Source organism: Diabrotica virgifera, chromosome 3 (genome assembly GCF_917563875.1).
Source record: "Diabrotica virgifera virgifera chromosome 3, PGI_DIABVI_V3a".
Classification (NCBI taxonomy): domain Eukaryota; kingdom Metazoa; phylum Arthropoda; class Insecta; order Coleoptera; family Chrysomelidae; genus Diabrotica; species Diabrotica virgifera.
Window position 1 is genome coordinate 236,236,164 of NC_065445.1, and position 20,466 is coordinate 236,256,629.

The 20,466-nt window shown below is 30.2% G+C and overlaps 1 protein-coding gene across 1 annotated transcript in view; it reads right to left on the minus strand.

The window, feature by feature from the left end:
* The window catches only part of LOC126881605 (farnesyl pyrophosphate synthase-like), a 34,527-nt gene extending 20,994 nt beyond the window's left edge, over positions 1-13,533 (minus strand). Inside the window, exon 1 of the mRNA XM_050645966.1 lies at positions 13,346-13,533. Within this exon, the coding sequence (XP_050501923.1) occupies positions 13,346-13,467 (122 nt within the window). The 5' untranslated portion in view covers positions 13,468-13,533. The remainder of the gene's footprint in view (positions 1-13,345) is intronic.
* Between the last annotated feature and the right edge of the window lie 6,933 nt (positions 13,534-20,466).

Consider the following 20,466-nt stretch of genomic DNA (forward strand, 5'->3'; position numbering starts at 1 on the left):
AACCTTCTTTCTAAGCAAAAAATGTTCTATACATTTTTTTGATAAAATTAATAGTTTTTGATTTATTCGCTATCGAAAGTGTTAGTTTTATATCTAAAAAATCAATGTTTTTCGATCGTATACTCATTTACGATTCACTCAATTTTTGCCGTAGAACAAATTTTATCAAACCAAGTTCTTGGAAATTAAATTACCTACCATTTCATATTTAAACAGTTTTTCGTATCTCTGATGCTAATCTTTCTATTCTGAAGAAAATGGCATTTTTTACCCAATTGCAAACATTCGTTATTCGCTTTAAACTTCAGTTTTTTAAAAACCAATCATTCTAAGCCAGTCAAACTTTTGGAAACTATTAATAATACATAAATAAAGAAGAATAAATAAGTCCAATGACTACCCAAGTAGCAATTTGTCGACGCGACAACGTTGTCTACCGCGTGGCAACGTTTGGTTACAACGTTGTTATTGCCTAGAAGACCCTATTCTGCACTAATTTGGTGGACGATTTTTGAGTTGTCTTGACGTTGCCTAGGCAACCTCCTATGAAGCAACATCGTTTCGTATGCGTTGCATAAGACAACTGAAGCGACTATAAAAAGAACCTGCGCGTGCAATGGTTGCTCAAGGAGTCAGGCTAGTTATGTTTTTTACCTATATTTTTAACACCTGTATGGTGAATGCGAAAACCAAAAAGGTAACTATTTTGACATCGTATTAGGCATTTAAATTTATATAAATACATAAAGGACTTACATAAGGACACACAAAATTACCTGATCTGAAATTTATAAGCGCATCTCAGATTACCGTCAAATATGGATATTTCACCTTTAAAAAACACACGCGCTACTTTTTTTACCACATTTTTGACAAAAAATATGCAAATTTAAAAAAATCAAATTTTAATATAAAAGTCAAAATTTATGTTAAAGATGTTCTGTATAAAATTAATGTATTGATAGTGCTTTTAACCCGGCATTGGTCGCTAGGTAGGTTGTTACGCGAGTGGTCGCGCGTGAGATTTTCTCTCACATATCCAACTTTTGCCTTTCTTTACAAAATTTTACAAAAAAGATGAGGTTTCATCAACGATAAAGCCATCTGCTTTAAAAAGACACGATGTTTTTCTGTTTTATTATTATTATCTTTATATAAAATGTGACTATTGATGCCGCCAATATTTAACATTGAAAAATATATGGTAAGTGACCATCTACAACTAACCCGTGAAACAAAATATAAGATTTTCATATCATCGACCACATCCACGGCGCCTTTTATTACATCATAAAAGGATATTATTTTAGGTTTTAGCGGGGAAAATAAAATTAATTTTTATACACAGTTGGTGACGCCGGTGGTCGCTTGATGAGAGAATCTCTCACATGAAGCGCACTGACTCAACAATATGGTGATACTAAGTAAACTGAGTCACTATCTGAGCGGACGAGTCTATTAGATTGTCGAGGGAGGATAGTTAGGAGACTAGAAGGAACTACAGCGCGTATAATTTCCCAGAAAAAAAGTTGTGCGCAATTTTCTGAAATAGTGAGAGAAAATCTCATATAGCGACCACTGGCGGGTTAAAGGTATCAGAAAATGCCTGCATATTTTATATTCTGTGTTTTCATTTTCTTTACATCCCAAAAATCTCAAGTAAAACCAAAATGGTGCATTAAACAATATTACTAAAAAAATACCTTATTACCAACCCTAGACCGATAAGACAACTTAGAAGTCCAATCGCCAACCAAACCCGGCCGCGCTGACTATCCCAACCATTTTAGAACGCACCCTCTTATTGGGTGACAGAGAGGTCATGTGACCAGTGTCAAAAGTGTAGCATTCTCCTTAACAGCGTTGCCACATTTAGGAGATTTCTACCTTTTTGGTAGATTTTTGATATTTTTTAAAATATTCTAGTAGGTAATATTTTTTAGTAGATTTTTGGTATATTTCAAAATTTTGTTATGACTAAAATAAAATTTGCTTTTTAATAGTATTTACCCCATTTCTAAATTAATTTTCACACTTTTGGTTACAATTTCCCAATCCGATAATAAGACCGAAAATAAGATTCAGAATAAATAAGTCATTACCGAAAATAAGATTCAGGACGTAGATGATGAATATTACAGAGAAATGAAACTGAAAATTGGATTCTTGTGTAACAAACTTGCAGATTTCAAGTAACAGTGCAAGCAGTATTTCAGGTGTTATTGAAGAGTTCTGGCATTCGGTGAGCCTATTAGAAGCTAACGATGGAAAACTAAAATATCTAAACATATGTAATTTTGCAAAACACAAAATGTTGTGTTCACTTGTTTCTAATGTTAAATGCGAAACAATTGTTTGAAGAATTTGATCCAGACATGCAGCTGTTAAAATTAGTGGATGACAAAATATTCTAGTTGTAAAATGTACCTATTCATTTTTGTCGAATCATGAGGAAACTATAATAAGTATTTTTGAAAAATTTAAACGCAGAATGAAAGACTGCATTATTTAGAAAAACCAAAACGTTTCGTTTGAATGAGATATTTGGAATTAAAATGACACTACATTTTGTCTTTTTTTCACCCCTGTAACTTATTAAAATAAACATTATAGAAGTTTTCAGGGACTTTCGGTCCTCGGTAATAACGTAATCTTTCTTTCTGCGTTTAAATTTTTCAAAATATTTATTAGATTTCTCAGGATTCGCAAAAAATTCAAAACATTTAAAATACATAGAACATTTTAACTAGCGACATTTTGCGCCTATCCCCTTAAGTTAGCTGTTGTTTTTATTACAAACCAGCTATTAAAAAAACAAACAAACAGGTTGTTAAATAAATCGAAAATTTCCAGCAAAATAAAACAAATAATAATAAGAAAAAAATAAGGTTATAAAGCAAATTGTTTTTCTCCTTCTGAAGTTTTGGTTTGAGCAAACTGAAAGTGACAGTTAGTGACGTGACATCCTGAGTGTTCATTGTGGATAATAATGAAAAATTTTAATTTTAAATAAAGTACAAACAAGTTAGAAAACTCAATACAAAAAATTTGATCAAACTAGACTGATAGTGAGAGCACAGATTTTTATAATTTCAAAAAAACTGCAATTGTGACGTCACTTTGACGTACTTCCGGAGTTTGCTCAAACTGTTTGATCAAATTGTTTGATGGTGAGACGCGGCCTTCACACACCTAGAACAACACCTAGGGTCGTGACAGACAACTTCAGAGTCGACCAGAAAACCCAAATCAGCCAGGGCGTAAATTAGTTTAGCATTATAACGTTTTTAAGTCGTTGCGATTGTTGAAAAAACTTAACTGTGATATGTACAGTATTTCTCATGATCATCTTTCAGTGCGTCACAGTTTTTCGATTTCTTTCTAACGCATTAAATTGTATGTGACAGAAAAAAAGGCACGTCGGTGATTACATTTCGTCGGTGACATTTTTGTAACATTTATTCTAGTTATTCTAGTTGTCGATAGATGGCCCCATAATAAAAAAATGTTTTTTTTAATTAGATAATAATATTAGGTACAAATAAAATCTGTATAATTTATAAGACTATACAAATCAAAGAAAATACCATTTTATAAATGCAAGAAACACATTTGACTTATTTTTATTCCAAATTGAAAATAAAATGTGACAACTGTCAGATTTAACTAAAATGTCATGTTAGAATAAATGTCATAAATGTGTATTATCACGGACTACTTACCCTTTTCCCTATCATTTGTTACGCACTGAAAAATGATCATGAAAAGGACAATAGTTGTCACAATGGTAATAAATTAGTTGCCCGTGTAACTAAAGGTATTACTTAACGTTGTAACATCGTAATGTCAGTCGGGATAGGGGACGTTGGCCGAAACAACTGAAAATGCTCTCGGGCAACGTTATATACAGTGCATTTGTTTGTACTGACAACCAATGCGTCGAAAAATTACTACTTGGGTAAAAACACCGCCAACTTACATTATTATGCTTCCAATAATTGGATTTCTCTTCTTTTTTCAAAAAAATATATTGATTTTTTAACCGTAAATTTTTTATTTTTAATCTCAGAAAGTTTGTTAAAAAAGAATTTTGTAGGTTTTTCCAAGATCTATAAGCTTATTAATATTAAATCCTTTTAAAATTCTCAGTCACAAAAAGAGGTGGCATTGAAAGGGTTGGTAAAGGTGGTTTTTGCATGATATTACAAGTTTTAATTGTCAATAGCTCACTCAACTTTTGCCATAAAACAAATTTTTGCAAACTAAGTTCTTGGGAAGTAAATAAGCTACAATTTCATATTTAAATATTTTTTTGTATATCTGATGGTAATCTTTCTATTCTGAAGAAAATGGCATTTTTTACCAAACTATAAAAACTCGTTATTCGTTTTTAACTCCATTTTTTTAAAAACTAATCATTCTAAGCCAATCAAACTTCTAGAACCTATTAACAATACATAAATCAAGAAAACCAAATCAGGTCAATGACAAATTTTAATTAGGATGGTGATTAGGGGGTTGTTTACGATCACTTTTTTGCTGAAAAATAGGGACTTACATTCTTTTCATTATAAGTCACTTAACTTTTTTAGCTAGAGATTTTTTTTCTTTCTGGAAATACATATTTTTAAATAGTTTAAATTAGTTTTACCAAGTTATCCTCGAAGAATGCATAGTTTTCCCGTCCTTTGACTTTGAAACTACAATATTTAGCATTTGACGAAGAAGAGCCAATATATAATAAAGTATAGCTCAATTACTATGGGTCTTAAAGAAAATTAAAAAAAAAACGGTTTTGTATATTTTTTCAAAAGGTACATTTTTGTTAAGTAAAGTTGTTTTGATAAAACGAAAACTTTTTGAGTTATTAGCAGAAAACTGATTAAAAACATTGATTTTTTCGATATAAAATTAACACTTTCGATAGCGAATAAATCGAAAACTATCAATTTTATCAAAAAAATGTATAGAACGTTTATTGCTTATAATGAATGTTTTTACCAACTCTTGCAGTCAAAATATAATAAAAATTTCCACCCCCGGGATGGGGTGGCAACCACCACCATGGTAAAAGCGCCTTTCGACATCATATAGATTTTGATCCTTGGACTATCCACTACTTACTCTAAAATTTTCAAGTAAATCGATCCATTCTGTAAAAATTGCGAGGTTGTGTCCTATTTTAAGCTTCATTACTTAGAATATTGGTATATTGTTTGCATTTACACTTTATGGCTGTTTGAACTAGGTGCAGATTTTTATATTATGATGTCTCAGATTGATGGTGAAATATTAATAATATTAATTGAAGCGAGACCTGTTCTTGGGGACAAAACAATAGAAACATATAAAGATAGAAACTTGACGAGAAATGCTTGGAATGGTGTATGCCGTGCAATGTGCATTTAACAGTGAATTTGACGAATTAGGCGATATAAACACATTTGGTAAGTACAGCAATAGTTATTTATGAAACAGTTCGTGAAGTATGCTTTTTGCGAACGCACGCGATATTTAGAGCACGAGCGACAGCGGAGCAAGTTCGCAAAAAGTACTTCACGCGGAGGTATCCGAATTGCGTCCAAAATTTTGAGGGATTTTCAGGTAATATCGCTAATGTGCTTTGTATGGTCAATTGCGCTCCGTATCTAACAATAAAATTTAATCCTACACAGTATTACCTGGGTTTACAGGGTTTACCTAATTAGTTTCTTAGTAAAAATAAGAGAAAGTGGAGATTAGCTTGATAGGGTGGAATTTTTAAAATTGCAGTTTATTTCCAAACAGTAAAGAGTGAACAATCGCACCGCGCAATGGATTTTGAAATGATGTTAAGTGAACGGGGAAAACCACTTACAGTTTTTCAAAAATTCAAATTTAGAAAGGTTCGTGAATTAAAAAAGTTTGGTGAAACTGTGTGGTATTGAACAAATAAACAGTGTAAAGCAAAACTATATACATTAAATAATGTGTTTTCAAAAGTTAGTGGTGAACACAATCATGACCTTGCTGAAGAAGTAATAATTCGCTAGAAAGTTAAAAATTCTCTTAAAAGAAAAGCAACAGAAGATATTGCGAAACGACCTGCGAAGTTGTTACACAAGGAAATCGAAAAGCAAAGCGAAGTACTTACCTCTCTGTCAACAAAAGATGGCCAACACATAAAAAAGAACATTAATCGCACGCGATTGAAAACGGTTCCAAAATTGCCAAAATCACCCAAGGATGTTCAAGAATTTTTGAAACAAATTGAAATATTTACTATCAAAAATGAACAGTTTTTGTTGATTAATGATGAACAGTTTAATATTGTTGTTTTTTCATGTCTGTCTAATCTTTCATTTATGTGTAACAATTCCACTTTATTTATGGATGGAACATTCGATTATTGCACAAATTTTTTTTTTCAAATGTTTACATTACATACATTGATTAATGACACTTATGTTCCGGTTGCATTTTGTTTGTTACCTAATAAGCAAAAATTCACTTACAAATCATTATTCGAATTATTAAAGAAAATATGTCAAGATTTGGGATGCAATTTAAATCCAACGAATTATTGATTAGGTTTGTGATTGATTACGAATTAGGTATCCACTCCAGCGTGCGAGAAGTTTTTCCGGAAGAAAATGTTGTTGGTTGTCGATTTCATCTTGCTCAAGCTTGGTAAGTAATACGTATAGCAATGTAACTGGCAAATAGTAGATTGTTAAGAAAAACTTGAGTTATGACGTCATCATATTTTTTTGCTGTAAAACTAAACATTTCAATATGTTTATTTCAAACTTTACTGTAATTTCTTTTTTCAAATATTTATTTTTTCAATTTTTTTTTTACAAAAAACAACATTTGATATAAGTTAAAATAAGAATGTTAGGTAAAATATCTTCAAAAAAATTTATTTTTTGACATAAAAAAGATGTCATAATTTCTGTCAAAAAATTGGCTCCTAAATATTCTCATTATTTTTTAAAGATGTATTTTTTTTATAAAATTTGACCTGTTTCAAACTTTGTCTTGAATGCAAGTACTTTCTGAAATAAAGAATTTATTCTATAATCTTGTTATAGGTGGCGTAAAGTACAAAATGTGGGGTTGAGTTCTGAGTATAAAAACGAGAACTCAGAAATAGGTAAATGGCTGAAGCATATTTTGGGCCTATTGTATCTTCCTCCGAGCCAAGTTGGAGATTGTTTTGTGGAAGATTTTATGCCTGAAAAACCAGATGATCATCGAGATGACGCATTTGCAAACTATCTAGTTGAAACGTATATCGAAGAGGACTCCACATTTCCTTCACAAATTTGGGCAAAGAATAGCGCATCTATATATAGAACAACTAATTCTTGTGAGGGATTGCATTCAAAATTTAAAAATTATTGTTTGTCTCCACAACCTAATATTTTTTTGTTTGTTGAAACATTAAAGCGCATTCAAACCGATTCTTATATAAAAATAAATTCTGTTAAACAAAATATTTCTAGAAATGTAAATAAAGCTACCTCCAGCAAATATATTTTTCTCGAACAGAAAATTAACCAGTATACAGGGGTGAAATTTCTCCAAATTTCAAGATACAATTTCGTTAAATGTGTTAGTTATAAATTCGGTGCTTTTTAATATAATATATTATATAAAAATAAACTTTTAGTTGATAATACGGTTATTATATTTCCCTGCTTGCCTAATATTTATTAAGCTATCCTCTTACCGCAATTGGGTTGGCTAATTAGGAAATGAAACGCAATTCGGGCTAGACGTTATCGGTGGCCAGGTAAGCAAAATATTTGGGACGCAATTCGACAAGGCCCAAGAAACGGAACGCAATTCGGACTAGACGCTTCACGCACAGTTTCATACGAGTATTTTATCTACGATAAACAAATAAAAAAAACTGTAACTCTTTGTCACTGGAATTCATTTCTATTTTACAATTTTTAGAACTTTGACATTTAAAAATTCTAACTTCTTTCAAACCACAAAACTGTCAAAACTTTTATTGTAATTTAGTGCTCATTATGTCATCACCATTACAACGCGAAAGTTAAGGATATGTGATTAATATATGAAAGTGTGCCAAAAAACAGTGCGAAAAAGTAAATCCCATTTAAAATACATTGTTACTTTACGCACCACACTTTAAACCCTTCACGCACTGTTATCGATAATGACATTTTTCACAAACTAAAAACATAATATGACATAGAGTAGATAAAATGATTTATATATGTTACTGATAACAACAATAATTAAAACTGCTAAGTATATTATAATAAACCTTATTTTACATGGTTGCAATTAACGTTGAGTAAATACAGGGTGTTCCATCAATATGTGTGAATATAAAAATAGGTATATAAATCGTATCTTTTTGCGTTAATAGGATGGACCCAATGAATTCGGTTCCTCTTATTTCTCTTTCTTCGGCGATAAAGTCATCACAACGCTATAATTTGATTTCGTTCCATATTATATAACTATACCTTTTATTCTACGAAATTATATTTAGTTTTATAGGGTAAACGACTCGGTGAAGACTGGAGTAGGTCGGCGGTCATGTCTTGTGTGAAATTATCTAAAAGCAACATTTAAAACGAGGGGAACAACATTTAAAAATGAGTGGATGACAGAGGGTCTTTTAAATTTTGTACATGAAAAACATAGATTGTAATGTTGGTCTGAAGCTGTTTCCTTGTGGAATTTTTGTAATAAACTATTCTAAATGGGAAATAAGCAACAACCCAGCAAACACACCTACGTGATAATTACGTGAATTTTGGATACATTATTTGTCACCAATATACGTAAATTGCTTACGTGAATTTCACGTGAAAATTTGGTTGGAATGTCACATTGAAAATACGTCTTTAAATTACGTGAATAACTCGTCTTCAATAGACGTGTTATTTACCTTAAATAGCAATAAAATGTTTCGGGAAATTCAAGTTGCAAATACGTGTTGATTAACGTATCTTTTAGGGAATGTATATATTAGTATTCACGTGAAAGATACGTCCTCGGTTCACGTAAATAATTCGACCTTAATTAACTTATGAATCACCTAATTATTATCCTCATATTAGATAAATAAAACAAGCATATAAAGTATTAACAATGTATTTATTTAGTAGAATTTCGAGACTTTAAAACATTTGTCTTGTATAATTATTATACAAGATAATGAACCAAAAATGGTACCGACCTAAAGACACATTAAAAAATTTTCCAACACAAAACACAACACAGGTCACTTTTTATTTCGAGGAGGACACTTCGACACTTTCTTGTTTTTTTTTAATTGCAACATCGGCACTTCAACCCTCGAGCAGTGAGGTAAACGTTAATAAGAAAGACTTTATTATAAATAAACTCGCCTAAAATAAAACGAGGGAAATAAAGCTCTTCACGTTTCACTTTTTGTTGTGAGAAATGTGAGAAGCTGATATTAGAGGTTATGATCACATCAATTATAAAAATCGATTATTTTTAAATTACAGTTAAACTATTCTACTTACTTTAAATTAGTATTACCTATTTTCTTTTTGTTTCTAAATTTCTTCCACTATCGGCCTTACTAAAAATCTAGTTCAATACTAGAATAATATAAAAAGTAATTCTATTGAATCGTATCTATTATTCGATAAATCGATTAATTTAGATTTCAAACCAACTATGTTAGTCACGTACCGTGGTCACGTAATAGTATTTAAAAGAGGAGAAAGGCTTGGTAGTACGTCATCACCGCGCGCGATTTGAAAATTAGACTCAACATCATTTTAGCTCCTGTAATATTTTTAAAGAAAAAAATAGCAAAAATCAAATCAAGGTTGGACTGAAATAGTTATGCTAAATGATTTTAAAAGCGAAATCATCAACTTTTTTTTAAATATTGGTATTATTTACATTACTTTTACGTGAAATACATCTAATTTTTCGACGTCCATAAAATGCAGTCAGTAAAATTCAAGCGATACCTATTTAACCAACACCGTCGTAAAATTTTGTTTTCCAAAATATTTCTCAAAATTTAACCAAAGGAAGTTATTTCTATTTCGTGATTATTACGTGAAATAAACGTACCTTTGCGATGTAACCGACATTCACACCTATTATAAAAAACATGTACTATATTCGTCATTATGATTTTATATTATTTTAATGTCAAACATGTATAAAGGAAGCACTAATATATAGGTGAATGATTTGGCAATAAAATACGTTTTTTTCCCGTCATAAATCACCGAGTTACGTATTCGTTGAAATTTGCCGTAAATTTAACGTAATCATCACGTAACTGGGCTCAAACCTGTTTGCTGGGAATTTAACTAAAAAAAATAATTATATTAATGTTTCTACGCTCAAATCGGATGTCAAAACGTTAATAAAATAATTTTTTTAGTTCAATTGTGGCTTATTTCCCATTTAGAATAGTTTATTACATAGAGTGTATGATATAATTAGATGAGCTACTCCAAGATCCCACAAATAATTTAGTAGAACAACGATTGTAAAAACAAATTAAGACTTTTAATTAAAAACATAAAAAATAATAACAACTGAAAAAATAGAAATTGAAAATGAATTAAATACGCATTACAGTACATTAGGACAAAAGTATGGACAAAAAATACCCATTTGTAATGATACATCGTAATGATACATATCAGACTTCGTATCATAATATATCTACCTCAGCCACAAAGTGTAAAGAAAAATAATATACCAAACAACACAGCAATAGGTGCGTCAAAACTACCGCACGAAAAAACCCTCGCCCAAAATCTTATAATGTGAAACAGCCCTAAAAGACGTGCAGAAAAACGGATTATGGAGTAGACGCTATAATTTTGAGCTTTACCACCTTATAGTGAGCCTCGTATTGGTAGGTCTATCAAAATAAAAATGCTGCGGTGGCTATGTCACTTAGAAAGAATGAATGAGACAGGATAGAGTGAGGAGAAGAGGTAGGCCCAGAGCACGATTTAAGGTCCAGGTGAAAGACGGCATAAGAGTATTTAGAGTACGAAATTGTAAAACCAAGACGAAGATAAGAAGGATTGGAAGATGATTCTGAAACAGGCCAGATTTATTTTAAAATCTGCAATTAGTATGATATAATTGATCCAATAAATGGCATAACCCAGACATCCAAAGTAAAAGTTATCCTCAAACACCAAATTGTCCTATAAATATGGTCCACATAATGTTCAGAAAAAAGTCACACCATTTTGAGCGTCCAGTTTGGGGTGGGGGGGGGGGAGATCGGGGAGAAGTCGGTAAATTAGTAGTTTTTTTACGTTTTTCGTCAATATTTCTAAAACTATGCTTTAGCGTAAACAATGTTCCATACAAAAATGCGCTTCATAAAATTTAAAACAAAAAAGGTCCTGTACATAATTGTTATGAAATCAGCCGTTCCAGAGTTACAGAGGGAGGAAAGTGGAAGTTTTCTATACTTTTTATATTTTTTGGGCAATTGATGATGATTTTGGGTGGTGAGGTTGACGATTATTCAAGGACTTATCACATCACTAACATACCATCGGCCACTGAAATAGCAAATTTTATTTACAAAACACAATCCTGTTAAATAAAATTTCTTTCATCAGTAATAATATTATAAATTGCCCAAAAAATATAAAAAGTATCGAAAACCTAAACTTTTCACCCTTCGTAACTCTGGAACCGTTGATTTTATAACAATTATGTAGGTATAGAACTTTTTTTGTTTTAAATTGTATGTAGAACATTTTTGTATAGAACACTGTTTACTGTTTTTACGCTAAAGCATATTTTTAGCAAGATTGACAAAAAACTTAAAAAACTACTAACTTACCGACTTCTCCCTCATCTCTCCCCCCCCCCCCCAAACCGGCCGCTCAAAATGATGTAACTTTTTACTGAACAATATGTGGAGCATGTAAAATAATTTGGTGTTGGAGAAAAACTTTTATTTGGATGTCTGGGTTAAGTCTTTTTTGGACCAATTATACTTACCTCAACTTTGGAACCGTTCATTTTAGAAGGATTATGCATAGGGCCTTTTTGTTTAAAATTTAATGTAGAACAGTTTTTTATAGAAGGTGGTTCATGCTAAACCGCATAGTTTTAGAAATATTGACTAAATACGTAAAAAATTACGAATTTACCGATTTCTCCCCCCTCTTCCCCCAAACCCGACGCACAAAATGGTGTGACTTTTTTCTGAATATTATGTGGACCATATAGAATAATTTGGTGTTGGAGGATAACTTTCACTTTTGATGTCTAGTTATACCATACTAAATAGTCTCTGCACATCTTCAATATTTGTGTATATGTGCTTTAAGGATACATGGTACAGATATTCCGTCGCCTTAAAGCAACAGTAGGATATGTAAAATAATGTAGTTTCGAGAAAAACGCAATTGAAAATTTTACGAAACTTCAGTAATTAATTACTTTTTTATATTTGAATGGATTTACATGGAATTTTGTTTGATTACCTAACTTTATATGCGTCACATAACAATTTATATTAGTTCATAAAAAAGTGCATAAAACTTGTATTGCACTAAAGTTTTGTTTAAAATTTTACACATTTCAATACAAAAAACAAAAAAATTTTGTTGTTCAAACATGTTATTATATAAATTATAACATGAACATACTTGTTTTCCAAAAGTTTAAAAATTTGACAAGATAATAAACAAAATAAAATGAAAACAGCATCAGAATCAGTTTTGGTAATAGCGGATGCTGAAAGTTGTGAAAGTAAAAACTTATTGCATCTTCTTAAATCAGCCCGAAATTTCTAAAGGGGAATTTATCATGAATTAAGCTTATTTCTAACATACACCTTTTAACATCAATGTAATAGAACTATTGTTTAAATTACTGAAGATAAAATTGTGACCGCAAGCTGGATGATACAAACACAGACATAATTGGAACTTAGCAATAACTGCAAGGCAACAGTAGGATATGTGCGTAAGATAACTTTGCATTAATATTGATGACCAAAATGGGTAAACGACAAAATATGATGGTATGATATGTATCTTGTCTTAATGTTGCATTATAGAATTTGGGCTAAAAGGAATTAAGCTACACAAGGAATAATATTATGAAAATAATAGGATATAATATTATGAAAAAAGTATTTCACTTTTTATTTATCTTAGTGTTACACTCAACAGAAGGGTTTATTTCGAATCATTTGACATGGATATCACAAAAGTCATTTTCTGTACATATCCTATTGTTGCTTTGAGGCGACGATTCAGAGAAACAGATGATGTCCTCATTTCATATGGCACCAAAAATAGAAGTTTATTAAATAATTTAAAAATTGCACACAGACCTAACATTTTCCTTTTGTTGCTGATTCTCTTTCTGGTTCAAGGTCCTAAAAGAACTAAATCTTGCCAAATTAAATTCCGACTTTGGCACATTAATAAAACCTTTTAAAATATTTCTCAACATAATTCACCTTAATTTGGAATACGAATATTTCTTCACTAATCACAAAAATAACTACATACAACATCAATTAAAAAATATTTATTGATAGTTTTTATTTATATGATTATAAAATGTCCTTGCGAATTTGGATAACCCGTAAAGAACTTTATCAATAGTAGTGATTAGCAGGCACATTAGTCCATTTACTCACGGTAAACTATTGCAAAACCTCCAAATTTTAAAGAAACTCTTGGATTGACATGAAATTTGGCGTACACATTCACAACGCATAATATGTCAAAGAAAAAAGTGATATTGTGCCGACGTGTGATATTGCCCTCAGGGTGCGTTTTACCCTTTCTTGTGGGTGAAAAAATATACGTTCAAAGTTCAAAAAATAATTAAAATAACTCACTAATTCTAAGCAATTTTTGTTCTATAGATTTTTTTCACTAATACAATACTTTTAGAGTTATTTGCTAGTAAATATGTTCATTACACAACAAAAAAACACGTTTTAAACGGATTTTCGCAAATAACTCAAGAAGTATTTGATAAAAAAATATATTGCTGGCAAAAATATAGCTTATAGAAAAATTTAAAAAATGGTGTATATGAAGTCTGTAGACCTGCCGGAAGCAGAGTTGTGGTTAATAAAAAGTAGGTTCTTATTCGTCAAATTCCAAACCGAATATTTCAACGTGAAATAACCAATAAATCAAGCGCTTTTCGAGGAAAGCTCACTACAACTTTTTAAAATGTTTAATTTGGTTACGCTCAAAATAATGGTTGTCCCTTTTTTTTGTTAAAAAAAATCACCCCCTAATCATCATCCCAAATTACATTAATAGTAACCGCTTTACAAGTTACATTATTTACGTATTGTTTATACAGTGCGCTGGAATAAGTGTTACCCCAACTTATTAACTTATTTATTTTTAGCACATAAGCAAGACGCTACCCGTGTTGAGCTGCCCCCACCCCCACTTGCAATAATTAAAAAAAATAGCCCTGATTTATGAGCTATTTATGAGCTTTCATATTCCGCAAACTAAAAATTTTGAGCTCGTTCCGCTGAGCAAGAATTTAATATTTTATTGGTAATTACCACTACTTAAAAATAGGAATATTGAATCGGTTTTTGCGGCACAATTACGAGCTATTTATGAGCTCTTGAAATGATATAGTATCGATTCCTGAGCTGATCCCCTTCACCCCCAAACAACCCTTTAATTGATTTAACTTAAGAGAAAAATGCTAAGAAAACTTAAAAGATATCGTATTGCGGATATAATTCCTATAGCTTATATACTCTAAGAATAAACTATTAAATCACGTGCATTTCGATTATTGAGCTACAACCCCTTCGCAAGAAAACTACCGTATCTTCCAGGCTTAAGAAAGAGTTGAACTTAAAATGCATTAAATTAATTATTTGGCGAATACATATCATTTAATAATTTATATGCTCCCAAATTACGCGCATTTAGATCAGTAAATTGCAATTTATTTTGTATAGTGCAGCCACTGAAGGTAAAAATCAACGATTAACTTCAATTTCGGTGAACCTTCATCGATTTTCACGAAAATTGGTCAGTGGTTAGAGGATACCTCAAGAAACAAAGGTGACATGGTACCACCTTGCGCCTTTACCCTTAGGGTGGATGCCGCCCCTTCTCGGGGGTGAAAATTATTTTATAAAAAATAACTGTGCAAATCTATAAAAGAACAAATTATAGGCAAAATTTATTACATAAAGTTATTAAAATAAGTCAATACTTTTTAAGTTATTAAAGATAAAAAATTTTAATTATTCGTGAAAAAAAATGCATGTTTTGAAGCGGTTTTTCGTAAATCACTGAAAAACTGTTTTTACAAAAAAGTTAATAGTAGTTTAATGCGTAGAGCTTATATTCTAAGAATAAACTCTTAAATCACGCGCCTTTCGATTATTGAGCTACAACCCCTTCGAAAGAAAACCATCCCATATTCCCGGTTTAAGAGAAAGTTGTACTTAATAGTTATTTATGATATAAGTGTTGAAAGTACACGTTTAAGGCACGCATGTGAAAGTTTGCGGAATGAGCAAAAGCGAGTTCTGCAATTCACATGAGTTCCTTAAAAATGTACTTTTTAACAGGCATATCATACAATATTTTTTCTACAAACGTAATTACAGGACAATATCTACAAAAACTTTTACTTGAACTTAACTGACATTCCAATTTTATATTTTTTTGATATTACATCAAAATTGCATACAGGGTGAGTCATGAGGAACTGTACATACTCCTACCTCGTATAGAGGCCCCTATGGGGAATAACAAATGACCATTAAAAAGTGTCTGCTCCCATTGTTTAATAATATACAGGGCGAGTTTCGCATTTTGACAGAAATTTGTATTCGTCATAATTTTTGAACGGTCAGATCGATGTGTCTCTTATTTTGGTAAATCGTTACACTTTTACCACCTAATCAACTGATTTATTCAAACTAGAAAAAATTCAGGTCCGGCTTTAAAAAATTTGTTTGTTTGGGTCTTAGAAAAAATTTCACCCTGTATACGCTTCTTGAAAACTCTAATATGAATTTTACAAATTGAACAAATAGGCAATTAAAATGGCATATTTATTTTTTCCCCACACGATTACTTAATTTGTTAGAAAAAAATCAAATTTGACTATGAATTAAAAGTGTGGTAAAGTGAACCATAGATTTAAGAAATATAACTTTTATTAAGAAAATTATTTTTTTTAAACAAATATTTAATTTATGTTACCACCCAATCAACTGATTTTTTCAAACTAGAAAAAATCAGGTCCGGCTTTAAAAAATTATTTCGTTTGGATCTTAGAAAAAATTTCACCCTATATACGCTTTTTGAAAACTCTAATATGAATTTTACAAATTAGACAAATAGGCAATTAAAATGGCTTATTTATTTTTTCCCAACACAATTACTTAATTTTTTATTAAAAAATCAATTTTGTCAAAATCGCAATTTTACCATAAAAATAAAAAAAATTAAACAACGTTTTTCTTAAAATTTAAAGTATTACCATTTTTTTTCCATAACACGTCTAGATCTAAAACTCCCCATAACACTTCCCTTTGGGCTCTACAGTTTAACATAGACGTGATCAAATACAGTAGAGTGTCGATAATCCGAACTAATTGGTACAGAGGTAGTTCGGATTATCAAATTGTTCGGATTATCGAACATATGTTCAAAATGCATACAAAGCTCATAAACATAGTACATATTATGTACATATGTACATACGTTTTAGTTACAAGGAATAAAATACCTGCATAGTAAACAAATATATTGTATGGATTTCTGCATAAACAAAACAAAAATCCGCGGTCATATTTTGCCCATATTATCATATTATTAAATCCAAAAATTCGGTCGGCGATCATATTTTTTAATTTTATAATTTTTTTGCGTTCGGATTAGAGATCGTTAGGATTACAAGGGTTCGGATTATCGACGCTCTACTGTAGATAAATTTTAAATTTTTTTACTTAATTTTTGCGATTTAACTTTGCAATTCACGAATCTGCACATTTTACTTTTAAAAATTCATAACTTTTACGAGAAGAAGACTGAAAGTCTACAACAATTTTCAAATACAACAAAAATTTTAGAAAAAAAAATATTAAAATGAAACAGAGTTGTAGCGAGTTAAACCGTGATTTCATTTTTTTTTCATTTTCAAAATATTAAGTTATAAGTGAATAAAAATGGTATACATTTTTATTTTAAAAAATTAAATAATCGTGTGGGGAAAAAAAATAAATATGCCATTTTAATTGCTTATTTGTCTAATTTGTAAAATTCATATTAAAGTTTTCAAAAAGCGTATACAGGGTGAAATTTTTTCTAAAACCAAAACAAACTAATTTTGTAAATCTGCGCCTGATTTTTTTCTAGTTTGTATAAATCAGTTGATTGGGTGGTAACATAAATTAAATATTTGTTCCAAAAAAAAATAATTTTTGTAGTAAAAGTTAATTTTTTTTAATCTATGGTTCACTTTACCAAACTTTTAATTATTCATAGTTAAATTTGATTTTTTTATAAAAAATTACGTAATCGTGTGGGGAAAAAATAAATATGTCATTTTAATTGCCTATTTATCTAATTTGTAAAATTCATATTAAAGTTTTTAAAAAGCGTATACAGGCTGAAATTTTTTCTAAGACTCAAACGAACAATTTTTTTAAAGCCAGACCTGATTTTTTTCTAGTTTGTCTAATTTGTCTATTTGTCTAATTTGTAAAATTCATATTAGAGTTTTCAAAAAGCGTATATAGGGTGAAATTTTTTCAAGACCCAAACGAACTAATTTTTTAAAGCCGGACCTGATTTTTGTCTAGTTTGAATAAATCAGATGATTGGGTGGTAACATAAATTAAATATTTGCTTAAAAAATAATTTTTTTAATACAAGGTATTTTTTTATGTCTATGGTTCACTTTAGCAAACTTTTAATTCATAGACAAATTTGATTTTTTTCTAAAAAATTAAGTAATCGTGGGGGGAAAAATAAATATGCCATTTTAATTGCCTATTTGTCTTATTTGTTAAATTCATATTAGAGTTTTCAAAAAGCGTATATAGGGTGAAATTTTTTCTAAGACCCAAACGAACAAATTTTTTAAAGACGGACCTTTTTTTTTCTAGTTTGAATAAATCAGTTGATTACGTGGTAATAGTGTAACGATTGACCAAAATAAGAGACACATCGACCTAACCGTTCAAAAATTATGACGAATACAATTTTCTGTCAAAATGCGAAACTTGCCCTGTATATTATTAAACAATGGGAGCAGACACTTTTTAATGGTCATTTGTTATTCCCCATAGGAGCCTCTATACGAGGTAGGAGTATGTAAAGTTCCTCATGACTCACCCTGTATACGGTCAATACGAACTGCACTGCATTAAAATTTTTTTAAAACACTAGTGTCTTAAAGTAGCATTTTTAACGCTCGTATGGAGTGCTAAAAATTGCATTTTTGACACGGTTTAGAAAAAATAATTTAAATTATTTCGCGATTACATATCGTTTAATAATTTATGAGCTCGCAAAATATACACATCTCAATTATTGAATTGCCATTTTCTTTCTATAGTGCAGTCACTGAAGGTAAAAATCAACTATGATCTTCGATTTCGGTAAATCTCCATTCATTTTCACGAAAATTGGTGAGCGGCAGCGGATAGAGGATACCTCAAGAAGCAAAATTAACAATAACAACTTAGCCGGGGGTATATGTTACCCCTTCTCGGGGGTGAAAATTACTTTATTAAAAATAACCCCACAAATCAAGAGAGGGACAAATTCTAAGCAAAATTTGTTATATAATGTTATTAAAATAAATCAATACTTTTTGAGTTATTAAATATCAAATATTTTAATTTTTGTGAAAGAAAATGCATGCTTTAAAGTAACTTAAAAACTGTAAGTTTTTACAAAAAATTTTCATCACTAAAATTAAAGCTAATAAAGAATATAATAAATTGCTGACTTGAAAAACTCTTTTTTAAAGTAAGTTATAGGTAATTAAATGTATATAGTTGTTTCTGCGACTATTCAAATCTAAGGATTCAAGGTTAAATAACGGGAAAGAGATGCAATTTATAACATTTACTAAATGTTTGTACAAAAAAGTCAAAGTACTTAGAAATACCTATCAAATGAGCTCCAGAAAAAGTTGATAGCATCAAAATTTATACTCCAAAAACTTTTACAAAAAAAATTAATTATTTTTTAATCACTCTGTTACTTTTTATGATATCAGGCACATCCAACTATTTTAAAGGTAATTTCAAGAGCTATAAAACTGTATTACATTTAGGCCCGATACTTTATGTCTCGATTAAGAGCCGGTTAGTTCACCGGGGTTTAATCGTGAACTCTTTAGGGTCTCTTGCATTGTAATAAATAAAATTATAAGTATTATTATTATTCTTATTTATAATCATAATAATACTTTTAATTGCATTTATTACAACGCAAGAGACCCTAAAGAGGTCCCGATTAAACTCCGGTTAACTAACCGGCTGTCAACCGAGACATAAAGTACCGGCTTAATCTTTCAAATACTTTATTTTTTAGGATAATAGCGCTGATTGATAAATTGTAGAGGGGTAATGATAATAGGTTAAAGGGCTCCAGTTACATTGTTCTCGTAGTAAAATTTAGGCTTATACGTTTCTATCTTCGTTATTTTGATTCATACATAAATCTAAAGACAAGTAAAATCTTTGCTAATAAAAAAAAAAAAAAATTTGGTTATCTATCATTTTTTACGTCAATCGAGTATTGGTGGAGTTATTATTTTAAATATGATCTAAAAAAATAAAGTACTTGAAAGATTAAATGTAATACAGTTTTATAGCTTACTTACTTACTTACTTATTTAAGCCGTCCTCTTGTACCTTACGGTGTCGAGGTATCGGTCGAGTTTTATAGGTGTACACTTTATAAGTATAAATTTTGATGCTATTAACTTTTTCTGGAGCTCATTTTTGATAGGTATTTCTAAGTACTTTGACAAGTATTTAGTACCTAAATGTTATAAAAAACGCATCTCTTTCCCGTTATTTAAGCTTGAATCCTTAGATTTGAACAGTGGCAGAAAAAAATATACATTAAATTACCAATAACTTTCTTTAAATTAACATTAAAGGGTTTTTCAAGTAAGCAATTTATTATATTTTTTATAAGCTTCAATTTTAGTGATGAAAACTTTTTTGTGAAAGCTTACAGTTTTTGAGTTATTTATGAAAAATCGCTTTAAAGCATGCATTTTCTTTCACAAAAATTAAAATATTTGATCTTTAATAACTCAAAAATATTGATTTATTTTAATAACATTATATAACAAATTTTGCTTAAAATTTGTCCTTCCTCGATTTGTGTGGTTATTTTTAATAAAGTAATTTTCACCCCCGAGAAGGGGTGACATATACTCCAGGCTAAAACCGCAAGTTGTTATTGTCAATTC